A 25,202-nucleotide genomic window follows, 5' to 3' on the forward strand; every position below is an offset into this window, starting at 1 on the left:
GTTTTACAGATGCGATTTTTGTCAAGTGCCAAAGTTTTTTCCCCTATTGTTTTTGAAGTACCGAAGGGATTATTTATTCTAACAAGGTTTTTAAAGTGACTAAAACTTTAAAAACGGAAAAATTTACTCCTAAACTCTTAAGAATATCCTTAAAAATTAAGCAGTAGGTGAACCATAAAATACCGTGCTTTATACAATTTGGCGTTAAAAAAAATAGCTAGAGAGCCAGTTGACGGCACACGACACATATTTGATAAAAGCCTAAAATTTATTAATTTTTATAAAAAAAAAAAAAAAAACAAACAAACAAACAAAACAGAAAACCGAAGTAATTGTTAAAGACTGCCACGAATTCGTACGTAGTTAGCAAAAAGTTAAGAATTAATTTAAAGTTAAGCAAAATATTTCGAGTTTGTGGTCTGAAAACACGCTCTGGTTCGAACCCTAATTTCAAGAAGATAATATCTATAAGATAGTGGAATCAATGATGTTTTATAATTTCTGAATGTTACATAATTAAAGAAAAATAGCTTAAATAGTTAAAATTATTTTTTTGTTAGCAGTCCATTTTCATAGCAAAACGTTTGGACATTGATTAAAACGAAAATTTTTATTTGATAATATTTTTATTTTAACATAAATTTAGTAATGTTTCATATGATGGTCGGAAACAAGGTTTGCTTCGAATGCCCGAACCGGGACCTTTCTAAGATTATAAATATTGTATTTGGTTGCCCACCAAGAAATCAAATACGGCCCACAAATATTGTCTGAAAATAAATGAGTGACTAAACTACAAATTTATATTACCAGTAAATAAGTAGGTAATTATTTTACTCTTAGCCAATTTTTGAAAAAATTAATTTATGAAATATGTAGCGTTTTGAAGTTAAGTAGGTCTTCCATGGTTCCATTTCCTTAGTTGTTAAAAGGTTAACAGAACGAACTCAGAGTATGCGAAAATTTTGGTCCATATCTTGTATGGAGGTTAAATGAGTGTCCCAAAATCAGGCTTTGATATTGTTGCTTAAATAAAAATAGCTAAATAAACAAAATAAAAAAAAATTTAATTCACCCAGAGCCAGTGAGAGTACTCAATTTTGTGATATAATATCATTTCCTCTGGATTATTTTCATTACTTCTTGTAAATACTCTTATGTGTGTGAGTATACAAGGTGAGAAATTTTATTTAATGAAAAAATCTTAAACATAAAAATCCAAGGTTTATGTAACACGAAAAAAAAATTTTTAATAAGCTGAAAGTGCAAATTGGATAGAATGTTTTAAATAAGAACAGCTATGGGGTTTTCCATTTATGAGATACTCAATTTAGCGTTTTTAATAGAAACTTAGATCTTCGATAAATTTCTTTAATTTTCTAAATACTTGAAAAACAATTTTAAAATAAAAAAAGACGTTTTGAACTGTCAAAAATTAAAAAAAAAAATTATTCGACACAAATTAATAAAAATTTTCAATTTTTGTAACTTGTTTTTATGGTGTAAAAAATCTATTTGGAAAAAAAAACTAACCGGTAGCTACAAACACAACTCAAACAATGGTATTGTTCGAACACCATTAGGCTTTCGGATTTTTTACAATTTAAAAGATTGGATTGGAATTTTCGTATATTAAGCCGAGCCATGCATGAGCCAGTAGATAATATGAATGATGGTATAAAAATGCAGTCGTTCTGTATGGCTTAAATTGGACGTTTTTTATTTTTATTTTTTCGATATTTATTCAGGTATTAAAGCCCTTCACATACATGTAAACAAATTGTTCAATGCTTTACTATATTTTCGTAAAATCATATATCTTGCATAACGTCAATCAAAATTTTGACCAAGCTATTATAGTCTCGCAAAAAAATAAAAAAAATCCGCGTTCAATGAAAAAACTGCTTTGTAAGTTTCTGAGAGTAACTTTATCAATAAAAATGATTTCAGAAAATGTGCAAATATTAGTTTTCCCATTTAGGGAGAAATCAAAATGTTTTGTGTTGATTAAATGTATATAATCCAGTCAGTTAGGCAATAATATTACACGCATGTAAGAGAGAGAAAAGACCATATACATGAGATGGGAATGAACTAATAAAGTACACACATAACTTACCAAGTAAATAGTCAATTTGATGTAAATTGATGTGGTCAAGTTGTCCTTTATTCCATACATATTCTGCCTTTAAATTACGTTTTTTCTTGTCGCGTACCCAATCATCGATCATATTACGACCATCTAAACGTCTGCCTTCTTCTTCAGTTTGTTCAGGATCACGTGCTACTTTTGGTAGCCAATGACGACGGCCACCACCTAATAGGACCTACGAAAAGAAAATACCATTTTTAAAATAATTTTTATCTAGGTGAGTCTGTGCTTATAAATACAGGGTGACAATTTAACAAATATTCTGAAAATTTTTTTCGAAGGATACTAAATAACAGTGATGTATATTGTTATAGAGAAAATAACGCCCTTCTGTGGTATAAGTAGGTTAATTTTTTTATTTCTACGGCAAGGGAAAGGTGCCCCGACCGACTTATAGAAAGTATTATTATGAAACTATCTAAATTTATTAAATGGCATATATATATATATATATATATATATATATATATATATATATATATATATATATATATATGCCATTTAATAAATTTAGACACCTTAGAGCACCTTTCCCTTGCCGTAGAAATCAAAAAATTAACCTACTTATACCACAGAAGGGCGTTATTTTCTCTATAACAAGGTTTGATATCTATATTAACATAGAAGCTATAGCGAATCGTACACTTATGATCACTCTGTATATGATCGAATCAAAAATTACTTTTTATTGGCTTTACTCTTCCTTGAAAATTTATAGTATTTTAGCAAATTTTTATTTCGTACCAAAGGCAGTGAATTTAACTCGTTCTCTATTACACGATAGCAGCTCAATTTAAATTCTGCTAGGTTTTTTAATGAATAATCCATTTTTATCACATATTATCGCAAATTGAATTTAAAACCCATAATTTATACAGATATCACTAATTATGACATCATTTTGAATACTGTCAAATATATTAACATGTCTTTCCTAAAAGATCCTAAAACGAATATATTTCTAAAAGGTTTCTTTAATGTTTTACGGGCACTTCTATTTTTAACCCCCGAACTAAGAAAAAGTTTGACCGCTATGTGTGTGTGTCTGCCTGCCTGTCTGTAGCATCGTAGGGCCTAACGGGATGCACCGATTTGAATTTTTGGTTTCGTTTGAAAGGTAATTTAACGGAGAGTGTTCTTAGCTATGTTTCAAGTGCAAGTTTAGGGCTCCGTATAAGAAAAAACATAAAAATTGATGACGAGCTTCAAAATGCTTTAAGGAAAAAAGTAATTTAATGGAGAGTGTTCTCATATATGTTTCAAGTGCGAGTTTTTTAAATTTTGTAAATTTCACTTAAGTAAATTAAAAATAACATATATTTTTTGTGTAGTTGTAACCACTTCATAATTGACATTCTTTACATTAACATGAATGTTATATGTTCCATGAAAATAGGTCAGACAAAATTTAAAGATCACACAGTTTATCTGACACATCAATCAATTCTGTCTATGATTTAAAATAAGTGTAAATTTTCATATATTTGTCTATTCTAGAATAAATTATCGATATTTTATTTTTGGCATTGAATTCAAATAATAATGAATCAATTGAATCGACTTCAACCTGATAAACGTACAATTTAAGAAAATCAATAATCAATTTGACTAATTAATTTTGTGAGCAAATCAAGAGAAATAAATAGAGATTACACTTGTATTTATTTCATTACCAGAGCTTAATTCATCTGTGAAAGATAATTTATCGTCAAATCTAGACTATGAAAATCTGCCTGATTGAGCGGAAAATATTGTATCGACTGAAATTCTTCCAGAATATCTGTCTGTCGAACACAAATATAAGTTTGTCGAAGAAGCAAAATTTTTGCAATTTTGGGTAAAGTCTAAAAAATATATTTTTTTTTTTTGAATGTGATAAAATTTAGGATATAGGGTGAATAGTTTTAAAGATACTGCCTAAAATCCTGTAACTAAAGTAGACTTGGAAATTTTTGGGATCCTACTTTCTCTAAATATTTCGAAGACCCGAAAGGTTGGTTGATTTTACAAATTACCGAAACATCAACGTTTGTAGACGATGTTAGATCACATCTCAGAGTTAAATAGTACAATCTTCAAATGGATGTATTTTCAGAAAAATCAAGAAAAAAAAAATGACAAAACTTTATGTACACAGTAATTTTGAACAAAAAATATAAAATCGGGGCCATTTCAAGATAAAGTGAGTATAGTTTTAAAGATTTTTCTTACAATCGTGTACAAAAGTCATTTTATTTCTAAGCGATCCTGGATATTTCGAAAAATATTCATCTAATATAGTTATATATTTTTTGGATCCTACTTATTCTGAATAATTCATGGATACTAAAATCTGTTAGATTTAACAACTTTGTTTATCAATGACACATAAATATTTCATTATTGCTCGTAGCTACTTAGCTATAAAGATTAGGAAAATAGTATGAGGGGCATTTTTGACTTAAAATTGCTAAAAAAATATGCTCTAAAAGTTTGGCCATTTAATCTCGGGACTTCTTTATAATTCAATTTTTACTTATAACTTGCCATAAATTATAACTCAAATTATAGTTTTATTGAAGAAAAGAAATAAAATTAATAATCCAAATATTTCTTTTACAATATTTCTGCAATGTTTTATTTTATTTTTTACAATAATAAAAATAGTTTTCGAGTATGTTATCTTTCTATCTGTATATTCGTTCAATAATAACTATAACCAACAAGAAAATTATTTTAAGTATATATAAAAATAAAATAGCGTGTTTTTGTTGTAATAATAATAAAAAGTTTTTAAGAAAAAGATCAAATACATTATGTTCTATTTTAAACCGACTAAGTACTTATTTTGCCAGGGTAGGGGCTTGACGCCCATACTGCATTGATTCATCCGCCAAAACTATTGCTAATGTTACTACTCTCTTAATGGTCAAATCCGTATGGCTTTCATACCGATACTGACATAGTGATATCTACAAAAAAATTCTTACCGTGTATAAGTTATTCGTTGAATATGGCAGAGCTAACAAGGAAAGTGAATCGTTCATATTATTTTGCCCAAGCGGTTAAAATCGCTCTTGCAAACACCCCTTTAGCCAACACTGATATACTATTGGATCTATTGCGAAAGATAGTTAAAAAAATATTTCACGTATGGGAACTTCGGAACTTTCTAAATTTTGAGTTACTCCATCGACTACTTTTCGAGTTTTGCGACCACAAACGAATTTTGTGAAGCTTTGCGCATCTCTATGGTCTATGTGAATGTTTATCGTAGAATTCTATAACACAATCGAAAAATTTAACCCTAAATTTTAGATTCGCTTCGTGCTGTGAAGTTTCCTTGCAGATGTTTTTTCTCTTCTGGTTTCATCTCTGGAAGTTTTAGTATATATTTTAGAACTCTTCTGTAAAAATTTTCGACCTGATTTTTATAAACATAATTATTTATTAAGAAAAACTGCGCGATTTGTGGTACTCGGTACTTGTAGGTGCCCATCAACAGCAATATCATAAGTTGAAACAAAAATCGAACTATAATATTATAAGTTTGACCGCTATGTGTGTGTGTGTGTCTGTCTGTCTGTCGCATCGTAGCGCCTAAACGGATGAACCGATTTTAATTTTTTTGGTTTCGTTTGAAAGGTAATTTGTTTCAAATGTGAATTTAGGGTTCCACACCCGAAAAAAAACTAAAAACTGGTAATGATCATTTTTTAAATCGGCTCAGTTTGGAAAAGGTTTTAAGGAAAAAGGCAATTTAATGGAAAGTGTTATTTGATATGTTTCAAATGCTCGTTAACGGTTCCGTAGTCGAAAAATTTGTCGGAGGTTTTTTTTTGAAAATTTCACTTGTGGTTGTTGTTACTTAAACTTACATTTCAACTTATGAATAGGATCAATCTTCCTAGGCCACTTGGTAATTCTATACGATTTCAAATACATTAAATTGAACAGAAATCTAATTTCTTTGTACTTTGTACTATCAAGTTGCTGTATAATCTGTTGTATATGTACTTATTTTATATAGATATGTAGATAAAAATTTTAAGTACTTGTTAGAACATGCTTAAGTATATAGGATTTCGAAGTTTATTATAAAAGTTGGTATTTACTTTTTACGAAATATATGCATTAAAAATTATTGATAAAATCCTCTTACAAATGAAGCTTTGATATGAACTTTACAAAATATGAAGTTGCTAAACCTTTAACCCTTTCCAGCCCAAGTAATTTTAGTTTTAATCAGACTTTTTTTTTAAATCGAATATTAAGTTTTGATGTTCAACAATTAAGTAAAAGAAAAACTGTTATGAATATCATCGGAAATAATTTAATTCATGATTGGATACTATTTAAACTAATACCATGTGAAGTAGTCAAAATTTTATGATACTTCCAAGTAAGCCCATGCTTGTTTAAAAATATGTTGTCATATTGTTGTATACTGGGATTTAGAGAGCTAATTGATCTTAGCCTACGAATAACATAAATATGAAAGTTTGTATATTTGGATGTTTATTACTCAAACATGCTAATTCAGCATCAAGAATTTTGGCGAATATGAATTTGTTTACCTAATAGCATAGGATAGGGTATTTTCGGTAGTGAAAATTAAATTATGAAATTTGAAAAAAGTTAAAATTTATGTAAAAATATACTTAATTATTCTGATTTCGAGTCATAAAAGCACATTTTTCTTTTATAATATTAAAATTAAAAATCCTTACTTTTAAACTGTTTATACTTTTTAAACTATAAGCCCTGATGTGATGTCATATCGGTATGAACCATAGACCATCAGTTAGTTTAGTGTAGACAGCTGGGTATAATATATCCATAGATAATCAAACTTGTCTGTGCTATTTTGTATAATGATACCGATATTACGTCACCAAATTGGATTCCCGCGTCTTTAACAGTTTAAAAAAGCTTTAAAATTTAATGTAAGTTTTTGACAAGAAAGCGTGTGAATATAAATGTTTTATTAGCAAAATCAACATTTCGAAGTACTTTTTCAAAAATAGTAGAATACCCTATTGTCCATCAATCACGTAACGCTCTTAGGGGTGGAGGGATGACATGGCGTTAAGCGATGATTGTTCTCATCAAGTAACATTTTTATTTTTATAAAAAATGAATAAAACTTATTTGTAGGCACTAATATAAATAATTGTCGCCTGTATAGACAGATGATGTTTAAATAAAAAAAGTAGTATTAGTTATACATTAGTTTTAATGTAATTTTCCAAAGTAATTACCAAATAATTGAATTTAAATATAATTTAAAAAATGTACGATTTGTAAAAACTGCAATAATATTCATAACCACGTAATACATGGCGTTACATGAAGGGTGGGAAGGTAAAAAAGTGTGTTACCGTCTGTCTGTTGGCGTACAACATACAAAATACACACAATTCATAATTCGTACAAAAAACAAGTCCTGTGCGAATATACCAAAGATTAATATTATTTTATCTATAGAATATACATTGACATTTTAGAATTGGGCCTTTATCCTAAAATTTTGTTATTGCTTCAAAAGACGTTCGACATGGAGCCTAAACATTAAACACTTGGTGACGTTATAACCTGCAATTACCATAGAGACTACATATCAAAAGTTGTTTTGCAAGAATAAGATAGAACAAGTTATGTAATTGCTTACATCTTAAAGATAAATTGAAATTTTAAATCAGGACAAGAACAAAAGTAATTTTGCGTTTTAAACCAGATATGTGTCATAAATTTTTAACTACAATTAATAATCACCTGTATATTATTCAAATTAGGATGATCATTTCTGTGGACTATAATATTTCTATCAAGATCCATTATAATTGTAAACAAGTGAAAACAAACAATTGATTGAGTTAATTTTCTGAAATACCATGTAAAGACAGTGTTGATTACTCTATCACATTACACATACATACATGTCACACATACATAATTGATATCCCCATATACATACTCTACAATTTACGCCTAATTTGCGCCCACGCGGGTAAACAGTGATGTTTAAGAAAATATGTTTCAAGCAAAATTTGTTTGTTTTTTTATAAGGAACATTTTTTACATTTAAATTTTTGTTCTATCTCTAACAGTTAACAAGATGGATTCTACGGACCCAAGACCCAATTGACCCATGTTGCTCATTTAGGAACTCGACCTTACTTTTTACGTCCTGAGTACGCTGTAAAAATTTCAGCTTGATATCTTTTTTCGTTTTTGAATTATCGTGTTGGCAGACAGACGGACAAACGGACAGACATCCGAAAATAGACTAATTAGCTGATTTTATAAATACCTGTATCAAAATTTTTGTCATAGCATTAATATTTTTAAGCGTTACAAACTTGGGACTAAACTTAGTATACCTTGCATATTACATATATGCATGGTATAAAAATAGCACTGTTTTCAAAATATTTACAAAACATTACATTGCTGTTATACTGCTGCTATTCAAATTATTTGTTTTTATTTTTTATTTTTTAATTTGATGTAGGTTTTATCTGCTATGGAAAATATGATAACAGTGAATTTTATTTGGCAACAAGTAATGGGCATGCTGAATAAATTTGTTTTCTTACTTCAAGTGAAACATTCTCAATGCACGGGCAGAAAATTGAAGTTGGTTTTTTGAAAATCTTTAGAAGCACGCAAAATATGAAAGTTTAAAATTCCTATTTAAACAAAGAAGAAGATATAGGTAAATGACGTCATTTGTTTTGGTAAAAGGAGATGGGAAATCAACCTTTGAATGCTTACAACTAATTCGTTTTTTAATCAATTTTAATTTCACTTTCAAATTGTGTCATGGTGTCAAGTCAAGTTTTACATTTGTATGCGTAATATGGTAAATTCTACATCGGGCAACTACTGTACCTATTGAGAGAAAAATTTGACTGTTATTAGTATGAACCCCTTGATAGCAAACAGATCAAAACATGTAGGTATGTTACAATGTATGAATATGCATGAGTATGTTTTAGTTAGTAATAAAATTGAGGATTAAAAAGTTTGATGTTTTCAAATAACTGATAATTTGAAACTTTTATGTAACATATCAAACTTTATTAATAATACCATGTAATATACACATACATACATACTTACACAGAGTTGTAAAGTCTTCTTTCCATCGGCTTGAAATGTTGTTACAATTACGAAACGAATGAAGCGTGGGCTGACACAACTGTTAGACCACTTTCTAGTCCGAAAAAGATACGTGAATCCAATCAAAGTGCCTCTTATATTAACTATCGGGTCTCCTTCAAATAAAAATTCAAGCTGAATTCGATAATTTGCATGCACGTTTACTTTCATCATTAAGATGAGATTCATTTAAATTTTGAAAGGAAAATTCCTACATAAATCACGAGTGAAAATCTTAGAAAGAGAGCTTTACCATTGAAAAGTACAGGCAATAAATTTAATCAATGTGAATTGTATAATATTTTGAATAAGACTGCATGCTTAAATGAATTTAATTAAAAATAATTTTGAAAAATTTTGGTAGGTTAGGTTAGGTTAGGTTAGTTTATATTGGCTGTCCACGAAGGACACACTTAGGCTATAGAGCCCATTGTGATGCTATATATGTGTTTTACCATCTTTCCCCTGATAATTTCAAATATCAGCTCCTCAATTTCAGAGGCTGAGTGCACCTCCTTCATGCATATACCATGCACTACACTAGCTCATCACAACTATTAATTTATTTTATTTTGGTTGCGACGGTGGGAATCAAAACCGCTACCCTATGCATACCGCGGACGGAATTGGTTACGCCTTAACCAACTGAGCTAATACGGCGAAATTTTGGTAAGAATTAATGAAATAATTTAAAATAAAACCCTCTGGTATTACTACAAAACAAACGCTTTGCAGGCGGTATAAGCAACTTATGTTGCGCTTGCAGAGATATAGCTTTCCTTCTTTGTAATAGCTTTGTGTTTACTTGTACGTGATTTTAATGATATTATGTTAAAAAAACTCCCCTGAATAGCCTTTTGTCCACTAAGAATAAATCGGTTGGATAACAAATTCAAATGATTAATCATGATATATAGATAATAAAACACACAATTAATTTTATAAAATATAAGGATTATTATTAATTTTAAAAATAAATTCTACAACCCTACGGAAATTACAATATATTCGGTCACGTGACAGCAAACACCAATCAGATGTACTTTGAAGGTACTACGTCACGCCATAAGAAAGGCTATGTATGCTTACAAAAACAAAACCATGTTAAAATGTAAATACTAGTAAACTTGCATACACAAAAATTATTGTATGTCACGTTTTGATATCATTCAAGACGCCATGACATTTTACACTGCTTGAAAAATAAATTTGAACTGGTTTTTTAAAATGCAAAATGCATAAGGTATTTTAAATAATGTTTTCTTGATGTAAATCAGATACAAAGGTAAAGTATAAATCAATTTTTCAAATTTAGGACAAAAAGCCTATTATAATTAACTCTTAATGCGCATTCTGTAAGTCTCATCAGTATCATGGGGCCAATGTATAGTCCGCTATGTATTGGCGATCAAATAAACTTCAAATACTTTTATCTCGGAGTAAATTGGAAACCAAATTAATTGACTAGGCTGGAATTAATAGCTTGAATTGTTTCTAATAATTTATGTTGCTTGCATTGGAGTCACGACTCATTTTTCAGACTCAGTATCGGTCTATATTATATTACCATTATTGAATTCATTTGATGATGATGATGTTACACATATTTGGTTATTTTACATGGTATGTAAACATTTCATTCATTGGTAAAAGCTCAATAATATAATATATTGTGTAGTTAACATCTTTTGCACTGCACTGTATTAAATTATGTAGACATTACTTGTTATATGTGAGTAAAACCTATATTAGTGTAGTTTACTTAAATTAAAATTGAGAGTAGACTAAGAATGAAAGTGTCCTTTAGTTTTTAGATTCTTTAGGTGTTATTTTCCTACTCATAAAATTTCATTACGTTGTGACTGACTAAAATTGAGGACTCGACATATAAAAATATTATAAGCTTTTCTTCCGTAGATTCTCTGCATGACTACTTATTGACATTTGACGATTTTGGTCATAATTCTAACTGTAATAAATTTGCTGTTATTTCATTTTATAACTATATAAAAACAATTAATTATTATCAAATTTAGTTAGTTATACACTCGCTGTAAATTTTTGTGCTACGTCTCCTAAAAATTAATATCTTATTTTTCACAGTTTCCTCAACCCTGGCGACAGTGTTGACAATGTTGTGCAAGTTGAAAGATGAAAGTTGAAAGGATGTAGGTATTTCCCGAAATGAGAATTTGATCATTGTATTTTTATGAAAGTCATTATATTTTCCAAGCAAATAAATACACTCACACCCAAAAAAAGAAAAAAAAAAAAGCAAAGCAGAACATCTTACAGTTTTTATACCATGTATATATGTAATATATATCAAGGTATACTAAGTTTAGTACCAAGTTTGTAACGCTTAAAATTATTGATGCTATAAACTAAATTTTGGTATAGGTTTTTATAAAATTATCATAATAGTTCATTTGCGGTTGCCTGTCTGACAACACGATAACTTTAAAACGCAAACAGAAATCAAGCTGAAATTTTTATAGCGTATTCAGGACGTTAAAAGTGATGTAGAGTTCGTAAATGAGCAATATAGGTCCATTGGGTTTTGAGTCCGTTGGAACCATCTTTTAAACCGTTAGAGAAATGACAAATTGAGTTAATAAACATTATGTAGTACGTATACAGGTACCTGTATACTGAGGGAGTGACACGATAAATTCTCTTATCATTTTGTGTATAAGAATAGCTATCTTTCTTTTCTTATATGGCGTAAAGAAATAAACCATTGCGTTATAAACACTGTCTATACCTGTTATTTCAACAATTAAGTCAGTCAATTGGATGTTTACACTTGATAAGTTTAAAATTAATTATAAAACCAATAAAAAATAGATTTTTTATTATTATGAGAAACAATTAGTATTTTAAAATTTAATAATTGTTGTACAACTGAATAAGAATACATTTTTAAATATTATTTTATAGATTTTAAACTATCCAAAACGTTAGTAAACACACACTGCCAAAGATACCGAAAATGTAGTATTCGTTGTGTGCGTAGTCATGGTAGGGATAATAAAATCGATGCCAGCGCTTTAAGTGAAAAATTTTGGAGATAAAGGGGGCTGTTATGACTAATTTGCAATTCTTTACATGTTAATATTATAGAAACTGTCAAATTAAAATGATTGAAAAACACTAATTAATTAAACTTAAAGCATTAAAAATTGTGAAAATAAGAAATCAAATTGCACAAATACTATTTTTCAAATGTAAATTATCATAATTATTTATTTAAATTTGTGAAACAAGAATATTAAATTTTAAATGTAAGTTTTCAATGCAATCCATACAATTATATATGCATCCATACAATTCTATAATTAAAGTAGTGTATCGTTGTCATGGAAACGAAACTCACGCACAGAGCGAATATGTGAAATGTTTTAATAAAGGAACTAAAAAATGTTTTAATAAAGGATCTGGTTTGTATGTCTCTACTTCAGCAAACTCGAAAACGATTATATTAGAAACATAATATTTTTTAAATAATAAATAATAATATTTTTGCAACAAAAATTTTGTATAATTTATATTTTGATTTACGAGCTAAAATTTTGTTTTATAGTCAACTAATACAAAAGTTCAGACGTTTGTTTATAAAATCTTCATTTTTTAACCCTCGAATACCAAAGAGGAGTGATATCAGTTTAGCATGCCTGTATATCTGTGTGGCATCATAGCTCCCAAAGATTTGATGGAGAGTATTTTCAGCTATATTTCAAGTGCGAATTTAGATTTGCATACCAAAGAAAGGTGAAGATCTTCAAACGGCTGAGCTGATTTTATTGAAACATATTAAAATGCACTCTCAAAGAAACTTTTTCTCTAGATGCTCTGAATTTTCGAAATAAAAATTCTTAAAAAATAAAAAATGCAGTATTCGATTTTAAGAAAAATGTGTTATTTTTCAATCTCTGAGGGAATTTGCTTAGCTACGAAATTTTTTCTAATTATTTTACCACGTAGGCTAAATAAAATCATGATATGTGACTTCTTGTACATACCTATTCGTTGTGTGCATAGTCATGGTAGGGACAATAAAATCGATGCCAGCGCATCCAGTGAAAAATTTTGGCGATTAAGGACGCTGTTATGACTAATTTGCAATTCTTTTCATGTTAATGTTAAGGAAATTGTCAAATTAAAATTATTGAAAAATACTAATTAATTAAACTTAATGCATTAAAAATTGTGAAAATAAGAAATCAAATTGCACAAATATTATTTTTCAAATATAAATTATCATAATTATTTATTTAAATTTGTGAGACAATACAATTCTATAATTAAAGTAGTGTATCGTTGGCATGGAAACAAAACTCGCGCACGGTGCGAATATATTTATATTTTGTATGTAATATGTTTGTTATATTTAATTATGAAACTTTGCTTATATCATATTAAAACTATATATGGTAAAAAGGCCACTATTATAATAATTATTCTATAGAATGTATTGTTTATTATATAACTTTAGTCATTTTGTAGAAAACTTTATAGATCGCATTAAAATACGATGAACAAACTCAACTTAACTACTTACTTTGTACAGAATGATTAGGAAATTATTCGAACATTTGCATTGAATTAATTAGTTGCGTGGCAATAGAACATTAGTACAGGAAAAGGGAGTACCATTAATTATCATTTTACAGAAAATTCAAAATTAGGTCCCAGTAACATTTGGTTTATTTAAAGCCTAAGTTAAAGACAATAATTCTTTGGTAAAATGAATAGATGTTACATCGATCCGTACGCCTTTCCCGATTTTTAATGTCGAACGATATTGATTAGTGCTAGGGATATATTCAAAAGTAACCTGGTAAAAGTAAATGCCCCAGTAATTTTTCGATTTTCGTGACTTGGTTCTGACAAGGAAAATTATTTGGAAGAAGAAGTGTCTACATTTCAAGAGCATTTTTTTAGTTGTTAATAATTATTTATTTACTTGTAATGCTCTTGTTTCTTAAAGTTTGTTTTGTTACCTACTGGCAATAGAATTTTGTTTACGTGCTCAGAAACTACACGTATAATCAACCATTAAATAAACTCAAAAATTTTGTCTGAAACGTTTTCATAAAAATTAGTGTATAGAGTAATTTTGATTAAAAAAAATTCAAAAATAGGGCTAGTTTAATAATTGCATCATTGATTTTCGAGATTTCGCCGTGATATTTTGCTCGTAGAATACTCATATAATGAAAAAAATTTTAATGTGTTTTCGGTGCTAAACACCCTAAATATTTCAAATTATTGTAAATGAGGCTGTAACTAGAGGTTTTGACTCTTTCAACGTCCTTCAAAGATAAATAATTTCCGTAATCTGCCAATAAGCAGATAAATTGGTGTCCAACCCAGTCAGTTTCATGTTATTATTCAGCAAAAGAAAATTTCAACAAAAGAAATTTTACCTGCGATATACAGTTTTAATTATTTGCTGACATAGCTTCAATATCACAATTTGAAAGATGAATGGAACGGCGGAAAGAAAATTTTGATAGGCAACCGTTATCTAAACTATTTACACTTTTCTAGTATAAGAAAGTATACCGCGGTACTAATTTGCAATCAAAACGTCCGCCTCATCAGCCCAAAATGTTAACCGTTTTGTTAAATATTCGTAAAAATTTTCAGTTTATTATTACAGAGAGCAATATCTCTAAAATTACATCATCTTTCCTATCACGCATAATGACGACAATTTGCAATCATTTCTTAGGTATGTCATCTATATTTATTTACCATACACTCTGTACACGTGTGATTATACCCAGTTTATATGAATATCAATCAAGGTATATTAGTTTTAGTCCCAAGTTTGTAAATATTAGAAATATTGATGATGCAAACATAATTTTGGTAAAAGGGTTCATTAAATCACCTAGTTGATCACGCTTGTGTGTCAATACAATTACTCAAAAACGAAAAAAGATTAGCAAAAATTTAGCTTAAATTTTTACAGCATGTTCAGGACATGAAAAGTAACTTTGAGTTCGTGAATAAACAACATAGGTTAATTGGGCTCATCTTGAATATTTGTTATAAGTAATTAACAAATTTTGTTAAAAAGTTTCTTCGTAAATATCATTGTTTTCCCATGATGGCACAAATGAGAACTAAACTTTAGTATTCATTTTTTCAAAACTATAAACCATAGAGAGTTGAAACTTTGTAAGTAGCTTTAACGAGATTTGTAAAAAATTTCTAAAAACGAAAATCAAAATTTCTAGAAAACACTTTTGAAAGCACTGGCATTCAACAGTGACTATGCAGAGTATTTAAACAATTAACTCAGTTAATGTTAATTTTCACTTATTATTATTTAAGTTCAGTATAGTGAATACAGCACTTGTAATTATCAGTAAGCTTCATACTATATAATTGATAAAATATTTTGTATTTACTAAAGACAATATTCGTTAAAATATAAATTCGCACTTCACTCATTTAATTGGCATAATTAGTGAAGGACCATCGGCCACAATATTTCGAAAAGATACGAGAGAAAATTTTGTTTAGTCGGTAAACATAAAACTTTATCAATTTCATAAAATCATATTTTCTAACCTAATATTGATAATTGATATAATTGGATATAGAATAAGCTACTTTTAACATAAAGTGTGGGTAAAAAGGATTGTATAGTTATCATTTGATTTCATATTTTATCAACCGGAAAAACCCTACTATTAAGAGTTTAGGTAAGATTCTGTAAAAAAACAGCAAATTCACTTTTTCTCATGTATTTTCATGAAAATTGATTTCTTTAAAAATAATATCCAAAGATGAATGTAATAAAAATTTATATAACAAACTTTTTAAAGGGTAAGCTTTTATTGTCCTTAAGAGTAGGAATAATTCTTTATATGAGTCACTCGTTCATGATTATGGGTAAAAGCATAAAGCGCCTTGAATAATTCTTGATATTTTAAATTGAGAGCCTACAACTTTTAAAAATAGTCATGTACTTCCAGTTAAATCGGCGAAATCAATATGGTTTGTAATGGTGACCTCTTATCCCAAATTGTATTGTTTTATTATTAATTGGCTCATAATAAAAAAGGGCTTAAAATATATTCTGGGTTGCTCTTATGCATCTTGCAACTTGAATTATGTAACTTGCATAATTCTGACGTAATGAAAGAATCTTAATCATTTCGTGTAAAAATCATCATCAATCAAAGAACAGCAATTTGTTAGATAAAATTGAAACCAGTAGCTACCACATAAACCGTTCACAAGATTTGCATTAATAAAATACCAAACATGCCAATTAAATTTTACTGGCAATCAGGTGATTCAAATTTATAACACCACTTTTGTTTCCGGAGACTAAAAATAAAACTAAGGTAGCTTGAATGGCTCACTGTCAATTAATGAGAAAGTGGCGCTACACTAGCTTATTTTTTAAATGTTTACTACCCACAAGTATAAAACCAACTTCTAAAAAGTCACTAGTTCACTTTCAACAAGTTGCACCTGTGGCATTATGGAAACGAACCCTTTTGAAGATGTCGGTATTTTTTCATGTGCAGATTTAAATTAAAGATTTAAAAAGCATTATATTTTTTAAATAATATTAAATAAAATTTTGAACTGAGTACACAAGACAAATTATAAATATTATCATATTATTATTATTAAATCCGAACATATAATTATTAATAACTCCAGACATTTATATATATATATATATATATACTAGCTGTTACCCGCCCGCTTTGCGTGGCGTAAAATATACCCGCTTTGCTGGGCAACATCCCTACTTGCACCCCTCCCTCCACATTTCCTCGCGTTGGATAACATTTTTGTAATGTACACGTCATGCTCTTTTATTTGATACCCCACTTAGGTATATTTGTAAATATTCGATATTTCCTTCCCACTTTCTCGCTACACCTTTCTACCCTCCGAAGGTTAAAAAAATTTCTAAATGTAATTTAAAACATTCTGACCAAGTTTTGAACTATTAAAAGCCATAATTTAAAAATATGAATTTTTTATTCATGAACACCCCCGCAACCCCCCTTGTGAGTGGAATTTCGTAAAATCCGTTCTTAGCTGACCTCTACTTGGCAAAAGGAATATTCCTGCCAAATTTCAAGTCTCTAGGTCTTATAGTTCCAGAGATATCGTGATGAGTGACTATCTATATCTATAGAAAGTCTCCTATATATTTATAGATATATATATATATATATATATATATATATATATATATATATATATATATATATATATATATATATATATATATATATATATATATATATATACATTTATATTTATTTATTTCGGTAGTGTCCAATTAAAAGATAGTCATAACCGACTGACATTTTCAAAAAGGTTCGTTTCCATAATAAAAGTCACAAGTGCACTTGTTGAAAGTGAACTAGTGACTTTTTAAAAGTTGGTTTTATACTTGTAGGTAGTACACATTTAAAAAATAAGCTTGTGTAATGCCACTTTCCCATAAATTGTCAGTGAGCCATTCAGACTTTCGTACAAAACAAAAAAAAAAAAAACAAAAAAAAAACAAACAAAAAATTAATTTTAGAAAATTTACATTCCAAGAACACAAAATATAATCAATTTTATTTATAAGAGTATTTTCAAAATAATATCAAAATTTAAGTAATACTGAAAAGAAATAAAAATCAAACAAACAAAAATGTAATAAAATTTAAAATACAAACGATATCAAACCTTACATTACAAGTTTTTCATAAACAAGTTTTCATGATTCAAACAATTTCAGATATTTAAAGGGAAGTGAAAAAAAATTGTTACCAAAGGATAACAAATATAACTTCGAAATCAAATAAATAGATATTCTAATACTTTCATAATATCATACTTTCTTTATACCTTTTTTACTTGGAAAAAGTTTCATATAAAATTTAATAAGTTTTAAATTAGGTAAAAGATATGCTGGTTGAGTTAGTTCCCCTGCTTTCAAACGAACCATATACATTTATTATTAAGTAACAATATTTTGGCATACTTATATGTATGTATGTATATATATATATATATAGAACTGGAAATTGATTAAAAGATGAATTGTTCATGGGAAAACTTATATCGTAAAGAAAATTAATAACATTCTTTACATTTTCTATTAAAGTAAAAAGTATATATGTATGTAAATATAGGGTGTTTTACAATAACTTTATCTGCTTTTGAATTTTTTTTTTCGATCAATACTTAAGTTAGAATTTCTAAAATTTAAGGTTTTACATAAAAATTATTCTTGGAAACCCATGTCTTTCATTCAATAGTTTCTACCAGGTTATACTATGGCACGCCGTTTTACTTTTTAAAACCTCAAATTAGTTTTTTCAAATTTTAATTTCGATTTACGGAATTAAAAATTTTCAATATTGATTACTTTAATTCCAAGTTTATATTAAAATTATCACAATAATTTGCTGATTTGAATAAGCCCACAAGAAGCAGGGGGTCGGTAAAGTGTGGCGATGGTTTTAATCGGAATAACAAAGGTTTGTTTATTATAGCAAATTTGGTATATCATATGCCGTAAATTACCCTCTGCCGTAAAGAAATATTTTACAATAATCTCCATTCAATGATTTCGCATTGGTTTTTTGCTATTTGACGATTCTTCCTAAGGCAATACTCTTAGGGTAAGTTGAAATGTAATCTCATTCTGCTCTAGTAGAGATAGGTTGTGGCATTATATCACTCCCGAACATTAATGAAATGAGACTGAATCGATATAACACTTTACAGAGACTAGCTCTACAGTAGAATCATCTTTTTCAATCGAATTTTTGAGGGAAGTCCGACTTTTTGATTACGGTTTGGGTGGTCAAAGAAAAGTTTAAATATGAAGAGGCGCGTGAGGCAGTTATTGCAAAAAAAGAAACTCATCCCTTCAAACTAAAATGGCGGCTTTTCCACAAGGGGTAGCATCCCGCCTTTTCAAATTTAAATTTATCTTTGGCCCTCTTAACCGCTACCAAAAAGTTGTGCTTTCCATCAAAAATGCGATTTACTACATAGCTTTTCCACTAGTTTAATGTCATACTATATGAGTAAGCTTTGTTTACAATGTGAAACAATGTTAAGAACTACAGTAGTTATTTTTCGAAGACAGACTCAGACTCAGTGTAAGTCAAATATATTGATAAATATAACCAAATTAAGAGATAAAAGCTTAATTGAATCATGAAAATGATACTTCAAGGACATTCTGTATTCATGTAATCTCACCTTATATATGTGCTGTAAGATAATACCTCCTCACTCATTATCAATAAAGGATACTCAAAAGTTTAGGCTTTGTGTCGATTGAAGTTAGTGACGACTGCATGTATGTATGTTTTGTATGTATGTAGAGGTAAGTATTATACAGACCAAACGAATGAAATACTTTCGACAAGATGAGCGACGAGCGTAAAGTTTTACAATTAATAATGAAGAAGAAATTATGTGGTACGTAGTATAGGTTAACTGGAGTAATAGAAAATTATTTTATGTTTGATTACAGTTAGAGACGTATGGTATTAATTTTAATTCATTAAATGGTACTAGATAAATTTTGTAGTGTTCCACATTGGGTTTATGAATGGAATTCGCAACGTAAAAAATAGCTAGGTTTAAGCAAGGACTAGATATTCGTCTACTACCATCACATTTAAAAGGGAATCCCATTTAATAATATCCTGTATAAACAAGTCCTGGTTCGACTGTATTTTTTTTAAATTATCGTTTCATTACGCTTACTCGGAAATTTATTTGTCTTCATAACTTTACGCCATTGTATCATAAATAAGCATCATTATATAACCAAAAGGCTTGGAGTTTAAAATTATATTCAAACAAGTCAACAAAAAAAAAGAAAAAAAAAAGAAAAGAAAAAAAAAGCATATACAATAAATAAATAGAGTTTATGTTAACAAACATACAAAAATAAAAATTGAAATTGATCAGTTGTGCTTGGCATGAAACCAAGAGACGCGAGTTCGTGTCTTGGTGCTAGTGTATTTTTTTCAATTCTTTTTTCACTAACAATATGGGTTAATTATAACGATTTCAGAGATAAAAGCTAAAATTGTATATCAGAGGTGATATCTCAGAAGTTGACACCTCAGAAACATTCTATTAAATCGCCAAATTTACAAGATTTTCCTGCTAAAAGAACATTAAAATACCGCATTTAGTGATAAGAATAGAATTTTTCAAGATTTTTCCAGAACCGCTCCGATTTCTCCAGATTATCATAAAGGAGTTTCATCAAATTCCGAAACAAAACATTTTTTGTAATTTTCTCAAATACCTAGGTATTTCCACTATTTTTTTCGGAAAAATACACACGCTTTCTTGCCAAAAACTTAAATTAAAATTTAAACCTTTTTTAAACTGTCAAAAACGCGGGCATCCGATTTGATGACGTAATATGGGTATCGCTATACGAAATAACACAAATAAATTTGACAGATATATTCATAGACATCTGATTATAATAAATATAAATACTTACTATCTATGTATATATTATACCCAGCTGTCTACACTGAAGTAACTGATGGTCTATGACTCATACCGCTATGACCTCACAGTAGGGCTTACCCGCGTTTTAGGTCACGTGATATACAGTTTAAAAATTACGATTTTTAATTTTAATATTTTACAAAAAATATACCAAATAGGGATGAATTTGACGATTGGACTAAGAGTTTCTGTGATATCGACAAAAATGGTATACGAGTGGTCTTATCTCGGCGATCTGTCTATTGAATTTTACAGGTTATTTAGGACCCATAAATAACTATCCCATCAATAATAAATTAAATGTTTATGAGAAGTTTATATTTTAATCAAATTTTTTTATAGAGTTATTGGGCTGGCCTACAAAGTCTAATCACACCATAGCTTGCTTTAATTTGTATACTTTTTATTTATCTAACACTATAAAAATATTTTATCAAATCTATTAAATATGTCTTATGATATCGTTAGATATACAATAAATGAATCAAATGGCGAAAGACTCCTTCTTCAACTATTCGTCGAGCATCGTCATGTCTTGTCAAGACTATGAATAACTAAAAGAACAACTTTACGACAGCCACTTCATGAGGTATTTGTTCAAAGTTAGTTCATAATCATTTTCTTTCGATATAATTTCTATGTTGAAGGTCAATTGAAAGTTTTCTAATTGAAACTTTTCATGATTTTTCTACGTAAAATGTTTTTTTCTTCTTTAAATTATTTATGATGACGATAATCTAGTCGTCTTCGTAATCTTTTATGTGTATATTGATTGAATTTTCTCGGGAAGACCTTTCGGTTTTAGTTTAGAGATTCTTCGAGGCTCTACTTTAAAACTTGTTTGCAAAACTTATCTACTACTGTTTTAAAGCTTCGAAAATAAAAGTTCCAGAATTCAAAATTAATATTCGAAACAGAATAAATGATTGTCTAGAATACAAAAAAACTTCCGAGTTCTTTATTCTGCAAATTTACTGGAATAAGCATGTTGACTAAATTTTTTTATCATTTCAGGTGAAGAATTTTCACTGTACGGGCAGAAAAGTGAAGTTGGTTTTCTAAAATCTTTAGAAATATGGAAAATATGAACGTTTAAAATTTCTAATTAAACAAAGAGGAAGATTAGTAAATGACGTCATTGTCCGATATCACCATAAGGATACATATGAAATACACATAGAACTTTGTTTTGCTAAAAGGAGATGGGCAGCAATCTTTAAATGCTTATATCCTCTTCGTTTTTTAATCAATTTTAATTTCACTTTCAAATTTTGTCATGGTATCAATTCTACTTTTTCATTTCAATTGCGTAATACGGCAATTTCGACATCGCAGGCAACTATCGTAGTAAATTTTAACAGTAAAAATAAAATGAATGACATGATTAAATAGGTATTTATAAGCTTATAATACGAAAATAAACAAATATTTTGAGCTTACAAATTAATTAACGATACCGACCAATACGTCCCAAAATAAATAAGAAAAATGATTATTGACTTTTAATAAAAAATACTTTTAAAGGGACAAGCTTTTACTGTACTAAAAAGTAGAAAATAATTTTATCTATGAGTCTTGAGCTTGAGGCGCTTAATATCAAGAATGAAACGAAAAATAATAAAGCATATGGAGTAGATGAGGCGTTCCGATTCATTTTTTATTTTTTAAATTGAGCGCCTCTAGCTTTTACGAATAATCGGGAATTAGTGACTCATAGATAAAATTATTTTCTTTTTTTTAGTACAATAAAAGCTTGTCCCTTAAAAATAATTTTTTATTAAAATTTTTAATTTAAGACTAAAAAAAAAATTAAATATATATATATCAAATATGGTGGAAGCGAAGGGAAAATCAGGACGCCACAACCTTAAGATGCATCCAAACTAAATGTGCATGCAAAATTTCAGCTCAATCGAAAACCGGGAAGTGAATCAAATTTGACTTGCAAAATTTGATTACAGGCAGACAACGGAACAGATGAAACTAGCTAATAAATAAATATTGTGTGAATATTAAATATTGCGTATGTATTTAAATTTAAAATATTCGGTAAAAATAAGCTAAATTTCTTTTTTGTCATTTATGAGAGCAAATTTTTTTGAGATTATTTGCTGCACCTTTTGGACAATATTCTTATAAATTGATTTGTTTTAAAATATCTACTCAATGCCTTCTCAAACCTCATGAAAACTGGATAATGAAATTCAATTTGTAGATCACCAGTTATCGCATGACAAAATAAATTTCCCAATAGATATTGTACAAAATATAATTTAATAATTTATTACAAAGCTGTCAAATTCATTACAAAACCAACACCAAACAAACATGTTATTAAACCCAAAATATTATGTATGGTGTGTATGACCATAGCTTGTTGACATTAATTATTATTATAAAAAACTAAAATTATTTTATAGTTTAATTAAAAGGTATTTTATAAATTTGTTTTTAATTTAATTTAAACAAATAAAAACCACATATTTGTAACACTGATTGCAATTACATTATTTTATTAATATGCATGTCATTTAAAATAAGTAAAAATAACAACTAACAGTGATAATTGTTTAACACTATAGTAAATCCACCTGTTATATAATTTTGAATCGTTACCGAGTCGACAGTGCATACTCTACAATTGAATATATACCACTTATATTGTAATGTATTAAAATTCATTGAAATATTGTAATATTATTTTTCTATTCAAAAATGGAAATTAATACCATCATATGGAATTTTTATATATTTTACAGATTTTTTGTTTGTTTTTGTTAATGTTAGTAAAAATCGCATCCTTTCAATGTGAAATTTTCGTAACTTCCCATAGGGAGGTTCATGTTTATTTCATTTCCATACTGGGAACTTCATAAAAAGAGTGCAAGACAGCTCAATAAAATATATAATGACATTTTCCAAATACAAAGTTTCACATCTTCCATTTAAATTAAAAATAACATTTAATGCCAGCTTAAGATGAGTCCGATCACAATTCTTCGTGGCAGAATGTATTTTTATAAACTTTAAAGTATGGCAGAAATATATATCAAGGTATAATAATTTTAGTCCCAATTATGTAACGCTTAAAAATATTGCTGATACGGTCATAATTTTCTTATAAGTGTTCATAAAATTACCTAATTCGCCCATTTCCGGTTGTCTGTCTCGACACGATAACTCAAAAACGAAAAGTGGTATCAAGATGAAATTTTTGCTCAAGACATAAAAAGTGAGTTCGAGTTACTCAAGACATAAAGAATGAGCTACATAGGTCAATTGTGGGTCTTGGGTTCTACGGATCCATTTGTAAGCCGTTAAAGATAGAACAAAAGCTTGAATATAAAAAAATCTCCTTATACAAAAATTAACAATTTTTGTTTGAAGAATTTTTTGTAAACATTGCAAAATCATCATTTTGTTGATCTGTGTTGGCGCAAATTAAGCAAAACTTTGCTGTTAATTTTCTTAAAAACACCAAAATATAGGAATATGAGGGAAGCTTCAACAAGTGAAATCGTTGCAGGTCTTCTGGTAGTTCCTCTAATTTAGTTGTAGGTCCTCTAATTTATAAAAAATAGTTCAGGCACTGGATTGACATTTACAACCTTCTACGTAGTGTGTTCTACAATTAACCCGCTCAATTTTTTTCACTAGTTTGAAGTATCGATACATATTTGAATATAAATTAAATATATACTTTTTTTTTAAAGAAAGGTAACATATTTTCAATAATTGATCGAGAAATATTTTTAGGTTATCAAAAACGGTTTATTTTTGACATTGTGACATAAGTGGTTTGTTTGGTACAGTCGGCTTTATATTTACATTTCAAAATATTGATATTTTTGTTGAAAATCAAAATCAATTATTGGCAATATTTGAATGATTTAAAATAACTGCCCATCATGCTACTGTCGATAAAATGCGAAATTTTGAATAAAGGAAAATACCTACTTAGTATTTAAGATTTACGGTTTCGCGCAAATACAAAATGTCATTACAACCGCTTCGAATATACAAATACCAAAAACATACCAAATGGATAAGTCCAATACTTAAGGCGTTAAGCGAAAATGATTTGAGTTAATTCAAAAACTTACGTTAATATTTCGCCCAGGATCATTTTCAATCAACTGTCTTGTAATATCCTTACAAGATTTCCGTGCTCCTGGTGGTACTTTAGAATCATCTTCCCAATATCGTGAAGGAGAATGTGCATATAAAGCTGCTGGCGTTGCATGTGATATTCGTGTGTTTGTAACAATTCCCGTTGATTTTCCTATAAATAAAATAAATAATTTTTTATTAAAAATTATTCACCTTAATCCCTAATCTTAAAAGCTGCTTTATAATTTTATAAATAAACCTT

At 28.5% G+C, this 25,202-nt stretch overlaps 1 protein-coding gene across 1 annotated transcript in view; it reads right to left on the reverse strand.

The window, feature by feature from the left end:
• Positions 1-25,202, reverse strand: part of LOC123301224 (alkaline phosphatase-like) — a 639,211-nt gene that overhangs the window by 34,621 nt on the left and 579,388 nt on the right. The window contains exons 4-5 of the mRNA XM_044883958.1: positions 24,934-25,112; positions 2,120-2,327 (exon numbers count right to left, since the gene is read on the reverse strand). Of these exons, the coding sequence (XP_044739893.1) occupies positions 2,120-2,327; positions 24,934-25,112 (387 nt within the window). The remainder of the gene's footprint in view (positions 1-2,119; positions 2,328-24,933; positions 25,113-25,202) is intronic.

The sequence above is a fragment of the Chrysoperla carnea genome, chromosome 5, assembly GCF_905475395.1.
Source record: "Chrysoperla carnea chromosome 5, inChrCarn1.1, whole genome shotgun sequence".
NCBI lineage: Eukaryota > Metazoa > Arthropoda > Insecta > Neuroptera > Chrysopidae > Chrysoperla > Chrysoperla carnea.